General features: G+C 39.1%; 1 protein-coding gene across 1 annotated transcript in view; it reads right to left on the bottom strand.

The window, feature by feature from the left end:
• The window catches only part of DCDC2 (doublecortin domain containing 2), a 57,492-nt gene that overhangs the window by 18,464 nt on the left and 17,499 nt on the right, over positions 1–21,529 (bottom strand). Inside the window, exons 3-7 of the mRNA XM_027906899.1 lie at positions 18,849–18,925; positions 18,607–18,738; positions 13,970–14,116; positions 12,848–12,902; positions 9,963–10,158 (exon numbers count right to left, since the gene is read on the bottom strand). Of these exons, the coding sequence (XP_027762700.1) occupies positions 9,963–10,158; positions 12,848–12,902; positions 13,970–14,116; positions 18,607–18,738; positions 18,849–18,925 (607 nt within the window). The remainder of the gene's footprint in view (positions 1–9,962; positions 10,159–12,847; positions 12,903–13,969; positions 14,117–18,606; positions 18,739–18,848; positions 18,926–21,529) is intronic.

Raw genomic sequence — 21,529 nt, 5'->3', positions numbered from 1 at the left:
GTATTGTTACGGGCTTATACTGCAATCTCTACCGCAGCAGAAATAAGTGGTGTATCTCACTGAAAATTCCCAGCACTTCCATTAGAGGGAACACTTACGACTACTCCAGACAGTTCATACAATACTGTAGATTAAACATGCCCCTCTTGTATGAGCTAGCTCCGACTTTCTCGTGTCTTGTACCACCTGAGAATTGACCACAGACAGGGTGTGGCAACACTGGGTTTCAGAAGAGCTCTGAAAGGGGGTAAGAAAGGAAGGTATGTCCAAAGCCTTACATTCAAGCTATGATACACTCTAACCCTTTGGCTTCAAGTTGAGTAGAGTATGACGGTAGCAAGGGATTCAAGGGCACTTTGAGCTCCAAAATGTCTCCCCACAGCTTTGCTGACAAGTATGAATCAGAGGATTTATTTCACTTAGGTTCTCTGTTCTCCATGCCACAGCAAGCACTGCTTCTGTAAAGAGGCCAAGACAAATATTATTGAAAGTCTCCTGATATTCTGGGGGAATATTTTTTCCATGGTGTCCAGAGAACCAGAAAATACTGTTTTTTCTCAGGTTTTCCCAGTCACTGTGTGAAAACAAACTGTCTTGAGCCAAAAATCAGCACTATTTTTTATACCCTATACAGAGAGAACTTAGGCAACCTAAAGAAAAATCTCCCAATTATTTCTAATTATTTTAAAACAGGGTCATGTTCAGTAATTTGGGAAAAAAGGGATAAAAAAAAAACTGTAGAAGGGCAAATAACAGATCACAAGAGGGAAATGCCCAAAAGATTTTGATTAGAAATATTTCACCTGTTGCATGTTACAGGTTGTCTCAATACACAGATGTTCAGCGGACGGCGCAGGCACTCAATTCAGCATGTACAGAAAAAAGCCATGAATTGGTGCATGTATAACTTAGCAAGCACTGGCTAAACTGCAAAGATCATTTTCTGTCTGATGCCATTCAGTACTTCAGCTGGAATCCCTTTTCTACACTTTGATAAACAAGAGGGTTATATGACTTTATTAAATACTAATTGATTTATACAGTAAACTAACTCATAAAAAATATGTGGGGTTCTTTTTTAAATAATTAAGCATAGAAATTAATGGGGTTTATGTAAGTTTCTTTCATAAATGACATTAACTATAAAACATTTACTCCGGCACAAATTACAACATTTTACAAATATTAATTCATTTCAAAATTTAAACTGACTGAAGTTCTGTAATAGAAATAAAAAAGTCACTGTAATAATAGCCTACCCCGAATATTTTGTAGAAATCCGAGGCATTTATTAACTAAACAAGCCCTGTTTGTAGGGAGGGAAGTTAATGTTACTATAAAAAAAATTAATGTGACTTACTACAGAGGCTGCCTCATAAAAATAGTAAGTCAAATTAAAAAAAAATTAAAAATTAAAAAATTCACTCATTAAATTGAATCGTTTGCTATGAGGAATAGCAAATATTTATGCTTATGTGTTTATGTTATGTAAATATGTTTATTTACAGTGTTTGTGCCTGTGTACAACATAACCTTATTTTCTGGGGGTTTTGTGGGTTTTTTTGTTTGGTTGTGTGTTTGTTTTTTTTTTAATTCTAAAGTATCGCTGTTGTACAAGGCTCATTTTCAATAAAAATCCATTGCCTTCAGGGTAGCTTTGTTTGTGATCGTATCACCAAAAAGCAATGGAATTCAAAGAAACTAGTAGTAATATCCATATGAGATTGTTGAGAATATTAAAAAATACATGTTTTTCATCACTTGATGCTACTGCAGCCTCAAGCTGCTAAGCAATTAAATACTCTCCTCAGAAAATATTGAATTCCTAATACCATTTGACACTGTTATAGAATGCTGATATCTGACTACCTCAACAGAAACTGCAAATGGTGCTTCTAGGGGTTGCCCTTGTATGCAGCAGTCTCCTTTACTGATAGGAAATATGGTAATGTTAGAGCAAAGGAAAAGCTGCAATAGCTCAGTCATCTTTTCACATCAACACCTACAAAAATAAAGGACTCAGTGTCATAATACAATGTTTTTTTTAATACCTTCTCCCTGCTTTGGTCATTCACCTCATTCATTCTTCACGTTTCTAAGCATGTAATTTATTAACTTATTTAAATTATAGATCATTAAGACCACTTGCATTTTGAAATTAACAAATTAAAAAAAGCCACATCTTTTTTAATTCCATGCCCGTTCCATAACTCAGCCTTCTCTTGGGTACAGCTGGGTCCTGAGGGCTAAACCACCACAAAACAAATGCACAAGCCCTGAAATGTCTGCCCTGGCTGTCGTTCCAAACCGAGCATCACTACACTCACACACCCTCCTTCAGGGAGTTAAGCAACATGGCTTTCCTGCTGATAAGTATATATTTGCCCATTTTACTTCACTAAAAGCAAACCCAAAGAAACTCACCGCATGCTCAAAGAAAAAGGCTGCAAGGTTTACCACCACCTTAGTTCCCCACTGAGGTGAGTAAACTCTGGCTGCCTTAATTCAGCACTGCAACAGTACACACTAACAGTAATAAGGGTTCTCATTTCTTGCTATAGATTGCCATTTTGTCTCCTACTACACAGGTCCTGTAAAATCTCTGCAAACAAGATGATCTCTCTTTCTTCAGCACCTTTTTTTGTCTGCTTTGACAACACAGCAGTAAGTATGGTCTGTGTTTATACTAGAGAGAGGTTTTTTTAATCCTAGAAGTTGCCACCAGGAAAACAAAAGTTTTAGCTCACAATGCACAGCTGATATTCAGTGGCTCAGGTTTGTACTCTGGTACGTTCATAATTTTACTGAAAGCAATACAGAGCAAGAGCGTTGCCATACCTGATCGTCTGTGCAGCTTTCCCTTTAAATATGGGTTGGCATTTTTCTTCCTTTTTTTTTAGGCAATAACAAAACCAGGAAATTGAAATGACTGCTAACTTCTAAGATCTTATAATACTCAAAAATAGATCTGAAAGACTGTGGTGCGACTCAGCTCATGTCCAGTCTATGACTTCCAAATCACAGCGAAAACTCAAACTTCACAGTCTATGACCTGTAGAACTTGTTCTATAGTTTGTGTGGGGAGTTACTTGGCAAGCCATGAGACCACAATTAAATCATTGTATTGAATGGAATAGGCTTTAAAAGAGGATACTACCCTCTCAGAATTTTCTGCTACACTCCTGAATTTCCTATTCAACTTCCTAGGTATGCTCTTTACAGGATACTACGTAAACGAAAAAATTAATAGGTTTGGGGGGTTATGGTGGTTCATTTTTTTTAAAACCTTAAACCAAGCTGCTCACAATTAAATGCATCTTTGGTGTCCCTTCCATAAACCCAAATTCTGCTGAACCAGCTGCACTAGTCTAAGCTCTAAACTTCACACTTTTAGTTGCAATTACTATTAAATACAATATATTCCATGTTATTAAGGTTTCTAGCAATGCAATGAGAACCCAATCATAACATTAATAGTATGCCTTATATGTTAAAAAAACCAAAGCATCAGCTCACAGTATACTGGATTTGCCCTAAGAAGTGGTGAATTTAAATCTTGCACAAAGAGCTTTCAACTCTAAGAAATTCTTTAATCATCTTGATTTAAGAGGATTATGACACGGATCAGTTGTAATACGAATGGCATGCTGGTGAAATTATCAGTGCATAAAAAAAATAAATTCAAAGTACATACACAGCTAGCCCAACTAAACTCAGTTGGAAGATTAAGTTAAGCTTTAAATACACTATGTGTATAATTCTGCAGATGTTAATATCCAGGAAACAATCACTTTCAAACAGTCTAGCACTCAAAAGAGAGAATATTCCACATAATGGTTAACTTGGTGGGGAAAAGGAGAGCAAAGAATACAGGATACATTCTCTATTATGAATATTTTCTCTTTATCTATTTTTATCCGCCCCAAAAAGTGCATGTGTAAACTCCCTGTGCAGTTTACTGGTTTCAGATTAAGAGAAATTAATTCCTTATCAGTGACAGCCAAATGCAACCAATTACAAAGTCAAAAATCTTTTTCACTGTCCACCAGTAAAAAATAAAATAATAATTAAAAAAAAATCCTAAGACAGTGATAAGTGCTTCCCTTACCCAATTCAAAGTCTTTGAATTTGAAGGAGGTGTTTGGAATAAATCTGCAAATCCAGCTGAGGAACTAGACAGTGGAGCTGTATTGATCAAAACAGTACTTGGGAGTCATCATTATCACAGTGTTACTGGAGTTGGCTTCTAGTTTTCCACTTCAGAATAAGACTCCTCACTCTAAAATGAACCTGAAATTGTCATAATTCAAGGCAGCTATTACATGCATGATGCATCCAATACTTCAGCATCTGGTCTAAACTACATTTCTAATTTCACTGTCAACTGAGAGAAAGGGCATCTCCAGACACACTTGTCTCTCCTTGACAGCTGAAGCCTGGAAGCCCAGCTTGAATTAATCCTCTAAACCTCATATGGAGGGAGGCAGACAAAATTCACCTCACCCTCAACAGGTTTCCAGTATCAGGTGGGATCTGAAAGTGCACCACATTCAAGAAACTTTTATGATTTCCTGCATCTTGCCTGTTGGCACGGGGAAACAGATTGAAACGGCCTCTTCAAATAAACAGCCTTTTCTGAATGTCTCTTCATGCCTCCTGAATGGACATGGCAAAGGTGAGGCCAACTACACTACAGCTGGAGTCTTTGCAAATAAGCATCTTGTAGATATTGCTGTGTAGAGTTCGAATGCTATCAGCCTGAGGAGCACTTTGGCTAACATGCAGTAATGCAGACAGACAAGAGAAATGCTTGTGCCTGCTCCCACTTGTCCTCTTCACCCTGCAAGGGCAAAGCTTCATCTTGCCATTTCTGGGCAAAGGAAGAAAGAGGACAAAAGCGCCACTTGCACAGTTCCCTCTCAATTTCTGTCCCTCAAATATGTATCTGAAGCAGTCTTCAAAAGGCACAAGCAAACTAGGAAGAAAGCTGAATGCTCCTTTCCACTAACTGAATCTAGTTAAAATACTACACCTACAACTGTATGGTACTAGTTGCCTGCCTAAGTGGGAAGCTGCACCTCCAGGTGGAACAAAAGGGTCTTAAATCAAAATAAAACACCCCATTACCAGCTTTTAAGCTATTTTCATCATCCACTTCAGTCCCAGTAGTCACACAATCAATGCAGGTGTCCATCTCACCAAAAGACAAGGTGACAAACCAGGACAGAGCGAGGGAGATGACAGAGAGCCATTTCAGAGCACTGAAAGCACACATTAGGAGGAGGGGAAGAGCTTGTGCAGCCTGTATTCTGCCCTTTCAAGATGTTAACGCAGGTCTTCGGTATGTGAAGAAGTACTGAAAACAACTGGTGAAGCAGTACTCGCAGAGGAGTACCCTTCATCTGCCCTTTGGATCCTAACACATCATCCTAATTGTTTAAACTCCTTCCACACCCCAAGGGGAGCACGATGAGTCCTCAGCACACATGTAAATAAAGCATACAAGCATTGGATAAGTACAAACATGCACACAGCATGTCTGGCTGCCAATGTAAGCCATGGCTGCTTATTTGTATTCTGAAACCCAGAGGGCTCAGTATCTTTAAGCGTGAACTTCAATGAAGCTTTTTTTTTTTTTTTTAAAAAATTAAACAACAGTTCTTTAGTTTTTAACAGGTTTGCCTGTTGGTTTTCTTTCCTTTTAACTGAACTAAAGATTCTTGTTCCACAGCTGCAGCACACCATTCACATTAACTCATAATGAATACTTAACATACTTAAAATGTAAAAAACCAAAATTCTTTGCTCTGTTGAGTCCTCATCACACTTCCATTATTTTAATACAAAGTATATTACAATTGTGCAGAAAAATACTTTTGTTTTAAAAAGTCATAGCCCTTAAATCAACCATCAGAAATAAACCACAAACTTTTTTTAGAGCATCAAGACACATATTTAAAGGATACATTCAAAAGAATAACTTTGTATTAGTCAGGAAAAAATTCATATTTCACACTCGCATAATGACTTGGAGCAATAAAAGCACTCCAAAAGAAAGCAACACGTTTATGAATTATGACTTGAATAAAGTAATAGAATCACAGAATATGCTGAGCTGGTAGAGACCCATCAGGATCATCGAGTCCACCTCCCGACCCTGCGCAGGACACCCCCAAGAATCACACCACATGCCTGAGAGCACTGTCCAAACCCTTCTTAAACTCAGGCTTGGTGCTGTGACCACTTCCCTGGGACGCTCTTGCAGTGCTCAACAACCCTCTGCCTGAAAAAACTTTTCCTGATATCTAACCTAAACCTGTCCTGACTCAAATTCATGCCGTTCCCTTGGGTCCTGTCACTGGTCATGAGAGTGAAGAAACCAGCACCTGCCCCTCTCCTTCCCCTCACAAGGAAGTTGTGGACTGCAGTGAGGTCTCCCCTCAGTCTCCTCTTCTCCAGGCTGAACAGACCAAGTGACCTCAGCTGCTCCTCACGTGGCTTCCCCTCATTGCCCTTCACCACCTTTGTTGCCTCCTTTGGACACTCTCTAAGAGCTTCATGTCTTTCCTATATTGCAGTGCCCAAAACTGCACACAATATTCAAGGAGAGACCACCCCAGTGCAGAGCACAGCAAGTCAATCCCCTCCCTGGCCCGGCTGGTGATGCTTTGCCTGATGCACCCCAGGACACGGTTGGCCCTCCTGGCTGCCAGGGCACTGCTGACTCATATTCAACTTGCCATCGACCAGGACCCCCAGGTCTCTTTCCCCAGGGCTGCTCTACAGCCCCTTGTTTCCTAGTCTATACACATAATCAAGGTTGCCCTGTCAAGGAAGAGAAAAATAGACAAACAAAAAAGCTACATCCACCCTGCTCCCAAGCCGATAAAAGGAAAAGGCTTGTGATAACCAGGTGGAGAATTAAGCTAGAAGAGCTTTCGTCTTCTCACTCACCATCTCTGACCCTATGCAGTAACTCCACAAGAGCCTTGGCAAACCAAGTATTTCCATAGCTGCTCTATGACATACCCTTTAGGCACATGGAGGAAGTTTCAGAGAGGTGGGAACAGTTTAGGAGGGCTGAACTGCCTCCTGTTACACATAGTTCTCTTCATGTAGATGTTTCACTGACTGCAGAAGGGATCTAAGCCCAAGTAATTGCCCAAAAATCAGCCAAAAAGACTAAGAAACAGAGGTTTGAACCCAGACCTTCAGAACCTGGTGAATCAGAAACAGGCAGAAAGGATTACTTGAGAAAAGACCAATAGATGGGATGGAAAGTAAACAGACGAAGTCAGATAAAATTAATAAAGGGCCACATGGACTCAAGGGAAAGCATCATCAAATAACTGGAAAAGAGAGCTGTGTACAAGATGTAGCAGGATGCTCTGCCAAAGCGGGGGTAAAACACTAGAAGGGGAGTCACACTGCTTTTGGTGTTGAAGCCTGCTGAGACAAGCCTGACTGGCTTCAAATCCCAAAGTTAAACATTCTGAGGATGTGAAGAACACTGTTTTCTGAAAAAAACTGGCATTGGCGAGGACGTGACAGACAAAGTTCCTCATAAAGGAACCAACAAGTGATAGGACTGATAACATACCTAAAGCTTCTGAGCTAAAGGCTGCTGATCTGACTCTTCTATGATGTACCATAAAATCTATGCCAGTGCTGATGAGGGCAGAATGTTTCAGGCTTCGCTTACTTCAACACATCTACTTGTTTCTCAGATCCTCCACTGATGGAGCTGTGGTCAGTGGGATCATAAAGCTGATTTGACTGATGAGGTTCTCTAGGTTTTGAAGGGGACTACTCCACTGCCTACCTCCATTCTAAAATGTACATCAATCAGCTTCCACTTACCACCTGCAGATAGATAATTTGTAATTTAGAAAATACTTAATCAAGCTCCTGTGTTATATGTAACTCAACAAATAGTCCCATGGACGAAAAATGTTCAGCTAAAGAAAATTAAAGAACTGAACAGCGAAACAGGCTACCAAATCACAAAATAGTACGCTTTTGGCAGTAAGTTTAACATTGTCACGAATCACACAGCAGTTCAGTTAATTCAAACTGTAAAGGACAGAAATACAGAACAATCTTTGACACTGAGGGCTGGCTTGGCAAGAGGCAGCTCACAGCTCTTACAGCCTGCCTGGCCTGTGCTTCACGTCACTCCATATTGAGGTGTGATCAGAAGAGAATGCAACTTCGTGGGAGATGACCATGAAGAGAATCCCAACTTCGTGGGAGATGACCATGAAGAGAATCCCAATTTCGTGGGAGATGACCATTTGTGGTCAGTGCAGTGCATTTTCTTTTAACTACTTCACTACAAACTACCTAAGTTCTAACTACAGTGGAGCTCCCACACAGGGTCAGAAGTGAAAAGACTTTTTCCTTTAATTTCTCAAGAGTTAGAATCACAGAATTCTAAGGTTGGAAAAGACCTTCAAGATCATCAAGTCCACTGTCACCCTAGCACTACCACCATGTTCACTATTGTACCATGTCCTCGAGAGCCACATCCACACTTTTCTGAACACTTCCAGGGATAGTGACTCCACCACCTCCCTGGGCAGCATGGTCCAATGCTTTACAAACCCTTCTGTGAGGAGATTTTTCCTCATATCCAATCTAAACCTCCCCTGGCCCAACTTGAGGTTATTTCCTCTTGTCCTGTTACTTGGTACGTGGGAGAAAAGACTGACACGCTACTGGCTACTGCTGCCCATTCCTACTTTTACTATCTGGTGTTTATATATGGAGGAAAAATAGAGGACCACAGAAAGAACAAAGAGCTTCTCCTAACATACACTTAAACTAGAGAATCTGTTGCCTTTGAAGAGCTTCTTCTAGTTATGCAAGACTCACAAAGCATGGAAAATCTGAAGTGAAAAGGAAGCAGTCTCTTCTTCAATAAACTTGGTGACTGTCGAACTATTTCTGTCAGCAGGTGGAGCAGCAGTGGCATTGAATAGAGAGAGGTAAATACTTCCCTAAATTTGTCTGCTGTCTACCAAAGTAAGATTTGACTCTTAATCACTGCCTGCTGAAAGGACAGAGAAATGATTGCTCCTTCTAGGACTTTTCTCTCCACTGGGAAATGAAAGAAGGCAGTGGGAAACATCTGATAAATTAATGCAAGTCTGACAAAAGCAAAGAATGAACTTCTCTCACCTCAGCAAGAGGGGGCTGTTTGCTTCCAGAAAATACCTGTAGAAACTTTACTTAAAAATACTTAGGCCCAAAAAAATAGGTGAGAGGTCTGACTTAAATCTTAATAGTCACACATAGAGATTCAGAGTATTTTAGTACTGCCAGCATGGCAGCAGTGAGGGGTCAGACTTTTAGCACTTAAAAAAAAAAAAAAGGGGTGAAGAAGAATATCACACTTTAAGATAAGAAAAACAGTCTCTCAAAGAGGATGTTTGCAACTAAATTTGTATATTGCTGTCCCTGCTGTCACAGCACAGTGGGGGGCAAATTCTGAAAGGGTCAGTACAGCTCTGCTGTATGACTGGTGTCAGCAGCTTTACACTAACTGGAGTTTGTGTTTGTGTTATTCCCCCAGGGTGTAGTCATTTTGTTACACAGAGCCAGGCAGCACAGGAATCACCAGGGACAGAAGGTGTCCTTGGAAAAGACCAGTTCCTTTTTTTTCTCCTTCTTGCAGGGCAGAACAGTGGGAAAACAACCAAAATACGGTTTTTATTTTGCTTGGCCGAAAGCATAGAGATAGAACCACATCAGCTTAACTTCCAAGGTATACTAAAAATCACACAGAGCCTCCTATGGTATGTAAACGAAGCTAGGAGTGTAGCAGTTATTCATAGGTGCATTTCCTAAGCAGAAGGAACTTTTGCTATTTCAGTTGACCAGAGAAAATAGACAATTCAAGAGCTATGTAACATATTATTCTATTGTTTCACCATTTTAACCAAAGATATCTCAGTACTGACCATTATATTGAAGGACTACTGTGGAGGCTGTTTCTGTCTGGTTTACTTCTGCAGAGTTGCTAGAAAAGTGTTGTCTGGACACAGAATTCTCTGGATTCTGGCTTTTTTTGTCTTTCCCTTCAGGAAGCTGAGGCGAGGAAGAGTTTTCTCCCTGGTCACTGGATCCAGCAGTAGATTTAGACTGCCGATCATTTCCCTGGAAAGAACTGTACGTAACTATCACTGATGCAAATTATGAAGTTTATTTTTTTTAATTTCAGTAAGGACTGGTATCAGGTATTAAGCACATTAACTTACAAGCAGTACATTCAAGTTATATCTTAAATTATTCAGAAAAGCAAGTGTAACTGTCCCATCACCTTACTGTCTGATTTGACTAATTAAATTCTTCTCAACAACTCCCTGGACAAAATAACATATTTATCGGAAGAAAATAACGCTTCATTTAATGAAAAAAAATTGCTAGATGAATATATGCATGCATGCATATTATATACAGCTATATCTCCTCCATATGTGTGGAAAGTCACAAGATGTAACATATATAAGTTGTTAATAAATCATTATCTGTTTAAATGAGACATGGGCAGTATTTTAAGTGTCAAGAGAAGTTGGAGAAGAAAGACAGTCTTTTTGTGGCAGTAACTCTGCCAAGTAGACACTAAGAAAGGGTTTTGTGCACATATCACCTCAGAATCATCTTCAAGGACATCAGCCAGTTCCCCTGCTTGCTCTGTGCTCTTCTAGAAAAAGAACCAGAAACCTGGTCCTTATTTTTACAGCTTTGATGTATGATCCTGGGTGTTCTAGCCAGGGATTTTATTATTCATGCACATTTTTCATCAGTCTAGATCTTGTTCACAATCAACATCAGCAAAAAACTGAACTGTATTTAGCAGCCCTTTAGGGCACTGTTTGTATTGCTCTGGGCTGTGTAAAGACTTTAGCAACTGAACGCCCTCTTCATTTCCCCTCAGAAGTTTCTTTCTAATCCAGTTCTGTCAAAACACTCCAAATAACAACAAAACACTCAAACAGGTAAGGCAGAAAACCTTGTCAGTATCTGGAACAGTTCACCTTACCACAGACTTACCTGAATGACGTAAGATCAGTATATTCTACTTCATAGTGCCACTTAGTGTAGTTGCCTGAGCAATTCATGCCATTTTAAAAACTGCACACCAGAAGGGCTTTTCATTTCTTTCACCTCAGTGCTAAAGTTAAGAGGTGACAGTACACAGAACTAAAATATTTCAGAAAAATAAGTCCTGAACAAAATCCCACATTTCTTTTAAAATCCTGCATACATTATTACATTTTATGTGATTCTTCTAGTTTTCATATAAACAGCAGAAATCAGTTCTATTAAAAATATTTTACTTAAATACCATCTTGCTTTTACCATCTAATTTAGCATTTATCTACCAATACCATCAGATCTACCACTCGTCCTTTCTCTATAAAAAGAAATGAGTACACGGCAATATTCATATCTCTTTGGATTCAAACTGGAGACTGCTACTCCCAAGAAATAATACTAAAGAGGTGTAAATACCAAATTGAAGAAAACAATTGCATGATTCATACCAGTTCAAGTGTTGCATTAGATATTTAGAGCAGTAATGCACATTCCTGTTTCTTTAAGTTTTGACACTTGTTATCAAGCGTCAATCCTAATGCAGTAGAAGTGAACATTAAATAAATTTCTGTACCTGTTGTTAAGCAATAGGAGAAGAGGCAGGAAGCTAGAACTCTTAATGAGTTGGTTTTACAAATGCAAAGTTCACATTTCAAAACCAAACAACATTTGAAAGTGTGTTTTTTTACTGAAGTTTTATCTTCTACTGAATTCCAACAGAATGGAACAGATACTTATATATTTTATCGCTTATTTCTTTTCAGTGGCTCCAGGGATTTGTTTTTGTTTGTTTTGTAAACAATGAATAGATATGATCAACTACCACAATTTTAGTGATGGACTTGTACAGTAAATAGCACTTGCACAGACTTGGTGGAAACAGACACTTAAATTCCCTTTTGCCTCTGTTTTAAATTCACAGAGGACTCTTGTTGTAGTAAGGTGGGGGTCAGCCTCTTCTTCCAATCATCTAGCAACAGGACAAGAAGAAATGGCCTCAAGCTGCATCAGGAGAGGTTCAGGTTGGACATAAGGAAAAATTTCTTTACTGAAAGGATGATTAAGCATTGGAACAGGCTGCCCAAGGAAGTGGTGGAGTCACCACTCCTGGAAGTGTTCAAGAAATAACTGGATGTTGCACTTAGTACTACTACTCAGTGCTTAGCTGATGTGGTGCTGATGGGTCAAAGGTTGGACTTGATGATCTTGGAGGTCTTTTCTAACCCTAATTGATTCTATGACTCATTTTGCACAAATAAAAATAGCTACACGGGACACAAAGCAGTGGAGGATGAAGCTCTGTATTTAATGGTTACCTATGACAAAACACACCAGATTGGAAACCAGTTTAGGGCCTTAATCGGACTCAGAGTGCAATAACACCATTTTCTGCAAGATGTTTTGTAAAAAGTTCTGTGTTTTTCCTCTAGGTATATAACTTGAATAAATAAGTAAATAAATAAATACACAAATATATCTGATCATGTTTATACGAAAGGCCTCAAGGCAGTGGCTGATCTTTGCTATTCAAGGTTTTATAAAAAAACACAGCAACCATTACTGCAATAATATTTCCTATGATTTCTTTTGTGTAATTTACACTGCAAATAGCTACAGATTCATCAAGCTTTAATACACATACCACCAGCTGGCTCCAAGTTTTTTTCTTTACAGATTTAATTAGAACACAAAGGACAGGAACTTTCCATTTTCCAGAATTCAGCGAAATTATAAACTTGATACTTACGCTGCCTTTAGACTTCCGAGTTCCCACAATTGGAGGTAGTGCAGAGGCTTTGGAACTGCAGAAATAAGCCATATCTCAGATCTGGGTACACTGTCAGCATTACAGGCACTATGCATCAATAATCAAGTCAGGTAACACCAAGACGGCCATGGGACAAAACTAATTGTTTTTTTCCACTGCATGTTTTTATTAAGAATCACTCATTCCTGTTCACTAGACTATAATGCATAACCATTAACTTATTCACACAAGTGCATTACGTCTCCCCATAATGCATATTTTATATGCCATTAATTTACAGGGCAGTATTCAATGAATTATTATGTGAATGCTCTTTGCAACTACTGCAATGAAAAGTTCCAGCAATTTCAACAAAACTGTTTACATAATTGATGAAAGTAACTTTTCACTATCTTAAATTCATTAGTTGCAAATGTTGTTTCCCAAAATACTTTCAAGTTATTCACACTCTTGACTAGCTGTTCGCTTAAAAAAAAAAAAAAAAAAAAAAGAAATATACATTACATGCTAGTTCATATGCAGAATTTGGGTAAATTCTCTAAACTATACCAATTTATGGGACAAAATTCCATTCTTTACATTTATTTCAAAGAAATAACTCCAAATTTTCATGTTTTCCAAATATAAATATATGAAAAGCACAAGTTTCTCCTAACAGACACCCAGTTTACGACTCTATCAAGTGACTATTCTATCCTGCAAAAAATGGATCCAAACATAAAGCAATCTCAAGGCAGTAGAAATTCCACAAAATGTTACTAAGCAAAAGTATATAACTGCTTTAGCAGCACCTAGTCTCATTCAGTTGTTTGTTTGTTTTTTTTTTTTCCAGGAAAAAAATAAATTAAGCCAAGTCAAAATAATCCTTTCTCTGACAGTAATTTTGTGATACATGACAAAGGGAACATTTATGAGATGAACTGGTCTTCTGAATTCCCATTTTTGCTTTTGTTTTTGTTACCTCAACTTTCCCAGAATTTACCACTGGAGTTTTGCATCCATACTAACTCACTCATCTTTTGCACTTTACTGGTGGCACTTTGTAAACAAACTGACACACACAAACACACAAAAAATATATCACACACTTTTAGAACTTACCCCTGAGGTCTTTTCAGTGTAGATTTGCTGAACAGCAGATCACCATACGGCAATTTCTTAAACTTTTCTCTACCCACTGCAACATAAATTTGCCCATTCTCCAGGTCTGACCCATTCTGAACAAGTTTTCCATCTAAGGTGTAAAGTCTGAAAAATACGAAAATGCTTAATTTGAATTTCCAGCTATGAAACCCAATAACGTAATGTGTGTGCCATGCAATGATCAATAGCTACAAAAAAGCACCCCCCAAACCAAGGAAAAATAGAGCAAAATAATTACTTAAATCAGAGGTTATATAAAACTAATGAAGTGGTATGATAGATGAAATACTCTCGTAATTTCTAAGATTAAATAAATGGCCTTGTACTTATAAGATCTTCAATGTCTTTCCCCTGATACCTTGGAACAGATCTATTCCATGAGTTCCTGACCCCCTTTCATACCAAGTTCCACCCTCCGTCTTTGCTCTGGGCTCTCTGGGAAGAACAGGGAATTCCCACCCAAAAACCAAGGACACGTTCACCTAACACAGACCAAAGAGATAACATTGTCCTTATATTGCTATACTGTATTAATCAGAAGGTTGGAAAATGGCTGTACCTGGTGGGGCAAGGCTGGAAGCAGCAGGAAATACAGCACTACATTATAACAAGAAGCTGTGTCTCTTAGGCACCTACCAATAACACCAATAATAATATGTATATTACACCAGGTAGATTTTTACCACTACGACTCCTGTTTGAGAAGAAGGAAATTCATCAGGGATTGGCAGGGAGAGATGGGGTGGGGGCAGGTGGCAACACATTATTGACTTCATTCTGGAGTTTGTGATTTGATTTAAGGATGGCCAAAACAATAAGAGGGAACATCCAATAATAAATTAGCTCTTTCCTATGAAGCATATTCTGAAACTCAACAATATTTACGTTTAATTTAAAAGTCAACAATAACAGCTTTCATCTAAGTCTTACAAGCAGGAATATTTAATGGCTGTCTTAAATGCCTTTCTGGAAGCCTTCTACATGAGCTACCGTATGTGTTAGTCATAAATTTCAACACAGTGCAAAGAGACATAAAATGATATATACACCTACACAACAAACATTTTGGAAAGAATAGCAAGAGCCTACCTTGAGTGCACCCCTGTTCTATATAATGTGCAAAACATTTACGTTTAATAGACAAAAAACTGTTTAAGTTGGTACATATGGTGGCATAACCTTGAATAAAAGCAGAAAAAACCCATGCACTTTATAGAACCAGGAATCACAGAATATCTGCAGTTGAACAAGAGTTCTGGCTACCACCTGGTCCGCCCACTCCATGCAGAGCAAGAGCAACTAAAGTAAGTTGCTCGGGTCTGTGCCCAGATGTCTTTTGAATTCCTGCCATGATGGAGACTCTACAGCCTCTCTGGACAACATGCTCCCATAATTGATGACCTTACAGTAAATACAGTTTCTTTTTTTCTGTTCAGGAATTTCCTGTACTTTAGTTTGTGCCTATTGCATCTTGTCCTGTCACTGAGTACCACTGAGAAGAGCCTGGCTCTGACTTCTTCACTCATTTCCACCAGGCATTTATACACATTTAAAAGATTTCCCTGAGACTTCTCTACCTCAGGATTCAGAGTCCCAGCTCTCCTCACATGAAAAGTATCTTCAACCTTTCATCTTCCTGGCCCTTTGTTGCACTTGCTCCAGCATCTCCATGTCTTTCTTATATTAACCTCGTGAAAGTATCCTAATAATATGTGTCTCCTGCCACAGGGAAGGTAAGGAAGCATCTAGGGTTTCTAAATGCAGACTGGAAGTTCTGGATGGTGAAATTGCAGCTCTTAAAAAAATCTTGATCACATTACTGCTTCCTTCTGAAGAGGTATGCTAACTCTGAAGCACCCCATTTGTATCACTCAAATTTACTTTATAGTGCAAACATTTCACAGGCATGCCAGCAATCCAAAGAGCAATTTATGTTTCACTACCACACAGTCAACATCAGTTACACACAAACAATGAAAATAAACTGAGCAATCTGAAAACCAGCAAGGAGCCTACTTCTGAATTAGTCTCACGGTGTTTTGCCAGATTGCATTTTGCTATGGAGAACTCAGGGGAAAAAAAACAACAAATCAGTGTACCACAGTTTAAGAATTGCTTATACATCTGCATGGTATTTGCAGGTATACAGGGGTACATACAAACACGACTGTGGGTTTTTGATAGTCAGCAACTGGAAGGTCATGAAGCCCAACAGCTGGGATCCCTTTCTAGAGGTTGCAAAATTGAAAGAGGAATTGGAAAGGAGAGAACAATTTGCAGTCTTTGGAGACAGTTCTTCTTAAGCATAAAGGAAAGGTATCCATTCAAGGAAGATCTAATGAGCTCCCCAGGAAAGTGGGCTACTGCAGATGAAGATATCCACTACTTGAGAGAATTAGCAGTGCTGGAAATGACCTATAGTAACCTAAGAAGGGATGACTACCCCAAAGATCCAGAGGATGTTCCTTGCACAATGGCCATGTGGAGGAAGGTGGTTCAAAGCACCCCTGCATCATGTTCCAATAATCTGGTAACAGTACATTACCCAAAGATGGGTAGAATCTCCCCTGGAATAGAGGGCAGTGGCTGGGCTTCCAGTATGGTGAGGCTTGGCAAATTGACAACATTGGACCACTGCCATGAACACGCTAAGGCAAGAGCTACATACTCACCATGGTGGAGTCAATGACTGGCTGGCTGGAAACATATTCTGTAAATCAGGCCACTGCCTGAAACATCATCTTAGGCTTGTCCATCACGTTGCTGTACCTCACACCCGTGGCCATGCTGTACCTCATCCCCATCTGGCAAGCAGAAAAGCTGCTTTCTCATTGTCTCCTCTCTCATAGTTCTTCCTTACATCCCTATTCTTACGGGGGTGATCAGTAATTTCTTTTTTAAAAAGCCACATGTGAAACTGCCTAAGACTTGGCAGATTTGCAAGTCTTTTAATAACATAGAAAAGAAAAACTTCCATATACATAATGTAGGTTCTCATAAGTCCACTTATCCTTCTTTAAGGAGAAATCATATCTTCCAGCATCAGTGGTCTTAGCAGACCTCTCCTAATGCTAACATAGTTTCAGTAAGCTGCAACAGTTAATGTGTAACTTATTAGAGAACAATGATCACTTAACTAACATATTTATTATGTATTTCCAGTATTTTAAGGAAAAGAAAATGAAAACTGAGTTAATAGAAAACCAGCAAAGGGAAAACATTAAATAATTCGAAATATCATGTACATTATCTTATTTTTAAAGGGTTAAAACTGAGCTCTGAAGGGAATTTCTCAAAAAAAGTCCTACTTATAAATGCTTCCATGTGTATCATTCAGTTTCACCAAAGAGTGACACCAACGAGCGACAATAAAATGAAAGATTTTTAAATTGTAGACAACCTGAGTGCAGAAAGAATTGGTATCACGTTGTTGCTTTGTTCACTTCTGAGTTACACCAGCTGAGAATCAGATCCAGAAAGCTGCAACAGGTGTAGGTTTACTTTACTGCAAGTAAAAGTGCTAAGTAGCCAGTTAATTGGAGCAAAGAAATGTGGGGCTAAGAGAAAGAACTAGATAAGAGCTAATCATCCACTGAGAGCATTATCTTTTCTCACCTGTATCAGCTCTGGGAACGCAATCAGAAGAACTGAGAGACTACCTTATCTTCACCGATTTGAGAAAGGTTTTGCAAACTTAGCCCCAGACACTGCATAACCTTTGAAGAATGATTTTTCCATAGGAGACCCTTTCCCACCTGAGGAACAGATTTCTGTAATGTGCTCTGCATGGGGCAGCACTGGAATGTCAGCAATTTGCTTCTATACACTTTGGCAGCCCACTTACACTGCAACGTTCCTCACGGACATCACATATATCATTTTCCTCTAAAACTCGTAACAACCACCTAATAGATAACTTATTTTACATTGTAAAAGCCTTAAGGGACTGAAACTTACCTAGCCAACAGGTCACCTCCTATTCCTGAGGTACCACAACAACTCAGAACAGATGAGATACTGGAACTGGCAAACTCCCAGCTACAACTTGGGCCTTGGCTTTTATTAGGAGGCTGAGCAGACTGAGTATAAAGCACACCCTAGTCTTAGCCCAGGTATACAAACCCAAGGAATACATAATATTTTCCTCTAAATTGTTTAATCCAATTAATTTAAAGAACTATTAAAAATTAAAAGGTAACACAGATCGCATGTATATCACATTCCAAACATCTTCACCTTTATTGTGCTCGTTTATTTTACTATAATATGTAGCTTATTTATCAGTATACTAAATATATTGCATTATTATTGTACTATTACAGGCCTGGCAACTAAATATTTAATTAATAAACACTAATAAGAAATAACAGTTGAAAAAAATTCATGTTATTCTTTTTTTAAATAGCAGTTGAAATGAAACCCAAAGGTTACTTACAGTTAATCTATTTCCACTTTGTGGCTTTTTGATGTATTTCAATTTTCTTATAGTGGAATTTCCCAAGAAGTAGGAATAATCCATCCTATCTACTCATGGAGTCTTAAAAACACAACGAGGCGTATCAAATGTATTTTGCAAATAATCAGCTTCCTGATACCTGTGAACAGCTCCACTTCTGAGGGTAACTTTTCCTGTAGCCATTTCAAGAATATGATCCCAGTGATTCAGTGTTTTCCTGGGAATGAGGAGGCGCACTGCAGGGCTAATAAGGTCTCCGTTGGCAATCAGGCTGAAACAAAGCAAAGTAAAATAATTCGGAGGAGCACTTTAAACAAAACTCACCTGAAATGAACACACCACCTCTGAAATGGCAGTTTGCTAACTGAAAATGCTACTTACAAAATAGTGTAGGGCTCCTGGAGTGGCTTTCGAAACCGTGCTGACACAGTGATTCTACTGTGAGTAACCGGCTTGACCTGCAAGAACAAAAGAGAATTAGAAATTACTCAGTCTTCACATTCATGAGAAGTTTGCCCTGACCACCATCACCAAGTGGGACAGCATGTCTGCAGAAAAAAGTTCCTGCCTTTAAAACGTGCATTTTATTCTAGTCCAGCTTCACCTTCTACAGAGCCCACATAATTGCTGCTGCAGGTTTATGTACCTGATGAACGGCAACCACAGCACAGCACACCACAGTGCACCATGGCACGACATATATTTTGCACTGAGAGGTCAGAATTGTACGGACATCTTTGGTGACTTCTCAGCTGCTGTCCTAGAGACCCAAAGAAATACTCCCAAACACTGTTCTTGCTCTCTTAGTCTTTACTGCTTGTAACTGCGGTGCAGGCAATTGAACTATCTTCTCTTTTTAACAGTCAGTGCCACTTCTAGATCTCTCTGCTATTATAATGAGTACTTTTGCTCTTCTACAGGTCTTTACATCCAAATCCATCATAATTTATAAAGTTTGCTGAACACTCTGCTCATTTTAGGGAAATGACTCATAAGTGAGCACAACTGCAGAGTTTTAGCCCTCAGAACAAGAACATACTAAATTCCCAAGCATTATTCCCTGTACTCTTTAGAACAGATACTGCATTGAGTTCAACATTAATGTCAGAACAGAAATTAAAAAAAAAAAAAAAAAAAAAAAAAAAAAAAAAAAAAAAAAAAAAAAAGAAGAATAACCCCGAACTCCAAAATCATTAGGAAGATTTTTTTAATTCTTTATCACTATCAAATCAAAATAAGGTGTTAAGCTCAAACAAACATTCAGAAGTTAGAGTACATACGTTAACAAGTTGGCTACATTTCTAAATAAAAGACCATAAAAGCTTAAAGGATTAAATAGCCAGCATGCACAGAGACATGCCTTCAAATAGATGTACAAAGTTTAAATAAACTGGCGATGTTCCAGTCACTGTGTAAAGCAGTCGAATGACATGATGTGTTGCAGTTTTGTCACACTCTGTGCTAACTTAACCAATACTTCTCATTTAATTTATGGGAAATGGTCTGAACTCCAGTGCTTTAAGTCACACAAATTCATTTAGGACTGACAGGATTGCTTTCCAGAGCTTTCTCTTGTATACACTGGAAAAAGCAAGAGGTGCCCAACCCACTAGATATTCCAAACTGGCTAAAAATTATTATTAAAATAATCAAATCTGACTTCCCACATAACCCAAAGAATCTCACACAGCAAATTCTGCACCAGGCACATAAATTCTGGAGCTAGAATAGCTCTCTTAGGAGATAAGGAATCAACAAAACAAAAACAATACTGGCATTCCTTGGTGTATAATCACTTCAAGTAAAGTACAGCAACAGGTAAATCTGTTGAAAAAAATCTGTTCTCAGTGTCTGCTAAGAAGGGTGTTTATCCTGAATTCAACTCTCTTCAGCTTCTTACCTCTCTCAAAGGCCCTTGTAAGCCATGAACCCCTCTCAAACTTCTGTTTGACTCAGAGGATGTTTGGTCACCACAATATAAGAAAGACATAAAGCTATTAGAGATTGTCCAAAGGAGGGCAATGAAGATGGTGAAGGGCCTTGAGGAGAAGCCGTATGAGAAGAAGCTGAGGGCACTTGGTCTGTTCAGTCTGAAGAAGAGGAGTCTGAGGGAAGACGTCATTGCAGCCCACAACTTCCTGAGGGAAGAGGAGGGGCAGACAGTGATCACCCTGTGGTGACCAGTTACAGGGCCTGTGGGTTACACAACCCTGAAGTTGTGTCAAGGGAGGTTTAGGTTGAATATTAGAAAGAGGTTCTTCACCCAGAGGGTGGTTGGGCACTGGAAGAGACTCCTCAGGGAAGTGGTCACAGCAGCAAGCCTGACAGAGCTCAAGAAGCATTTGGGTGATACTCTTGGGCACATGGTGTGACTCTTGGGGATGGTCCTGTGCAGGGCTAAGGGTTGGACTCGATGATCCCTGTGGGTCCTTTCCACCTCGGCATACTCTGTGATTCTGTGACGTGAAAGTGTACACTGGTCATGAAGTAGGAAGGCAGAATTAGCCTTTGCACAGCAAAGTGACTAAACAGAAGCAATGGCAGCAGGGTGGCAGGATGATTTGAAACTCAATGCAAAGGGATATTTTGGCCAGAGACTTCTACAAGAGGAGAGCCAGCAAGAAAAATGTCACTGCTGCATTGTGCCAGCAGTGCTTGTAGACCAGGCTAGGAAGACTGCTCGATTGGCTGGGGACCTTCCCTTTATGCAAACAATTTACTGGGCAGTGTATTTACTCTTTAAGATGTATTTTGTCTTGCTGCAAAGAAATTTTGTACTAGAATGTACATAAGCTATGCATTAATGCCTAACATAATTGCAACTCTCAATCTTGCTGTCAATTCCAGTGTGCTCCAAATCGGGTGGAAGATTCGCTCTGGAATACTATTGGCTTGGAAGGAGAGTAAGTTGTTATCATACAGCTCCTTGGTAAAGGTAAAGACAATTTAGGAGCTCAGCCATTCTTGCAAAAACATTTGAAGTACATTCTTCAAAACATAACTGGTCATTTATGTCACCAAAATTTGAAATGAAAACCTTCTGAAGGAAAGGAAAATAGAGC

This window comes from Empidonax traillii, unplaced genomic scaffold, assembly GCF_003031625.1.
Source record: "Empidonax traillii isolate 1590-97213 ecotype Southwest subspecies unplaced genomic scaffold, ASM303162v1 scaffold1372:size120433, whole genome shotgun sequence".
Classification (NCBI taxonomy): domain Eukaryota; kingdom Metazoa; phylum Chordata; class Aves; order Passeriformes; family Tyrannidae; genus Empidonax; species Empidonax traillii.
This window is presented reverse-complemented; position numbering and strand designations above follow the sequence as displayed.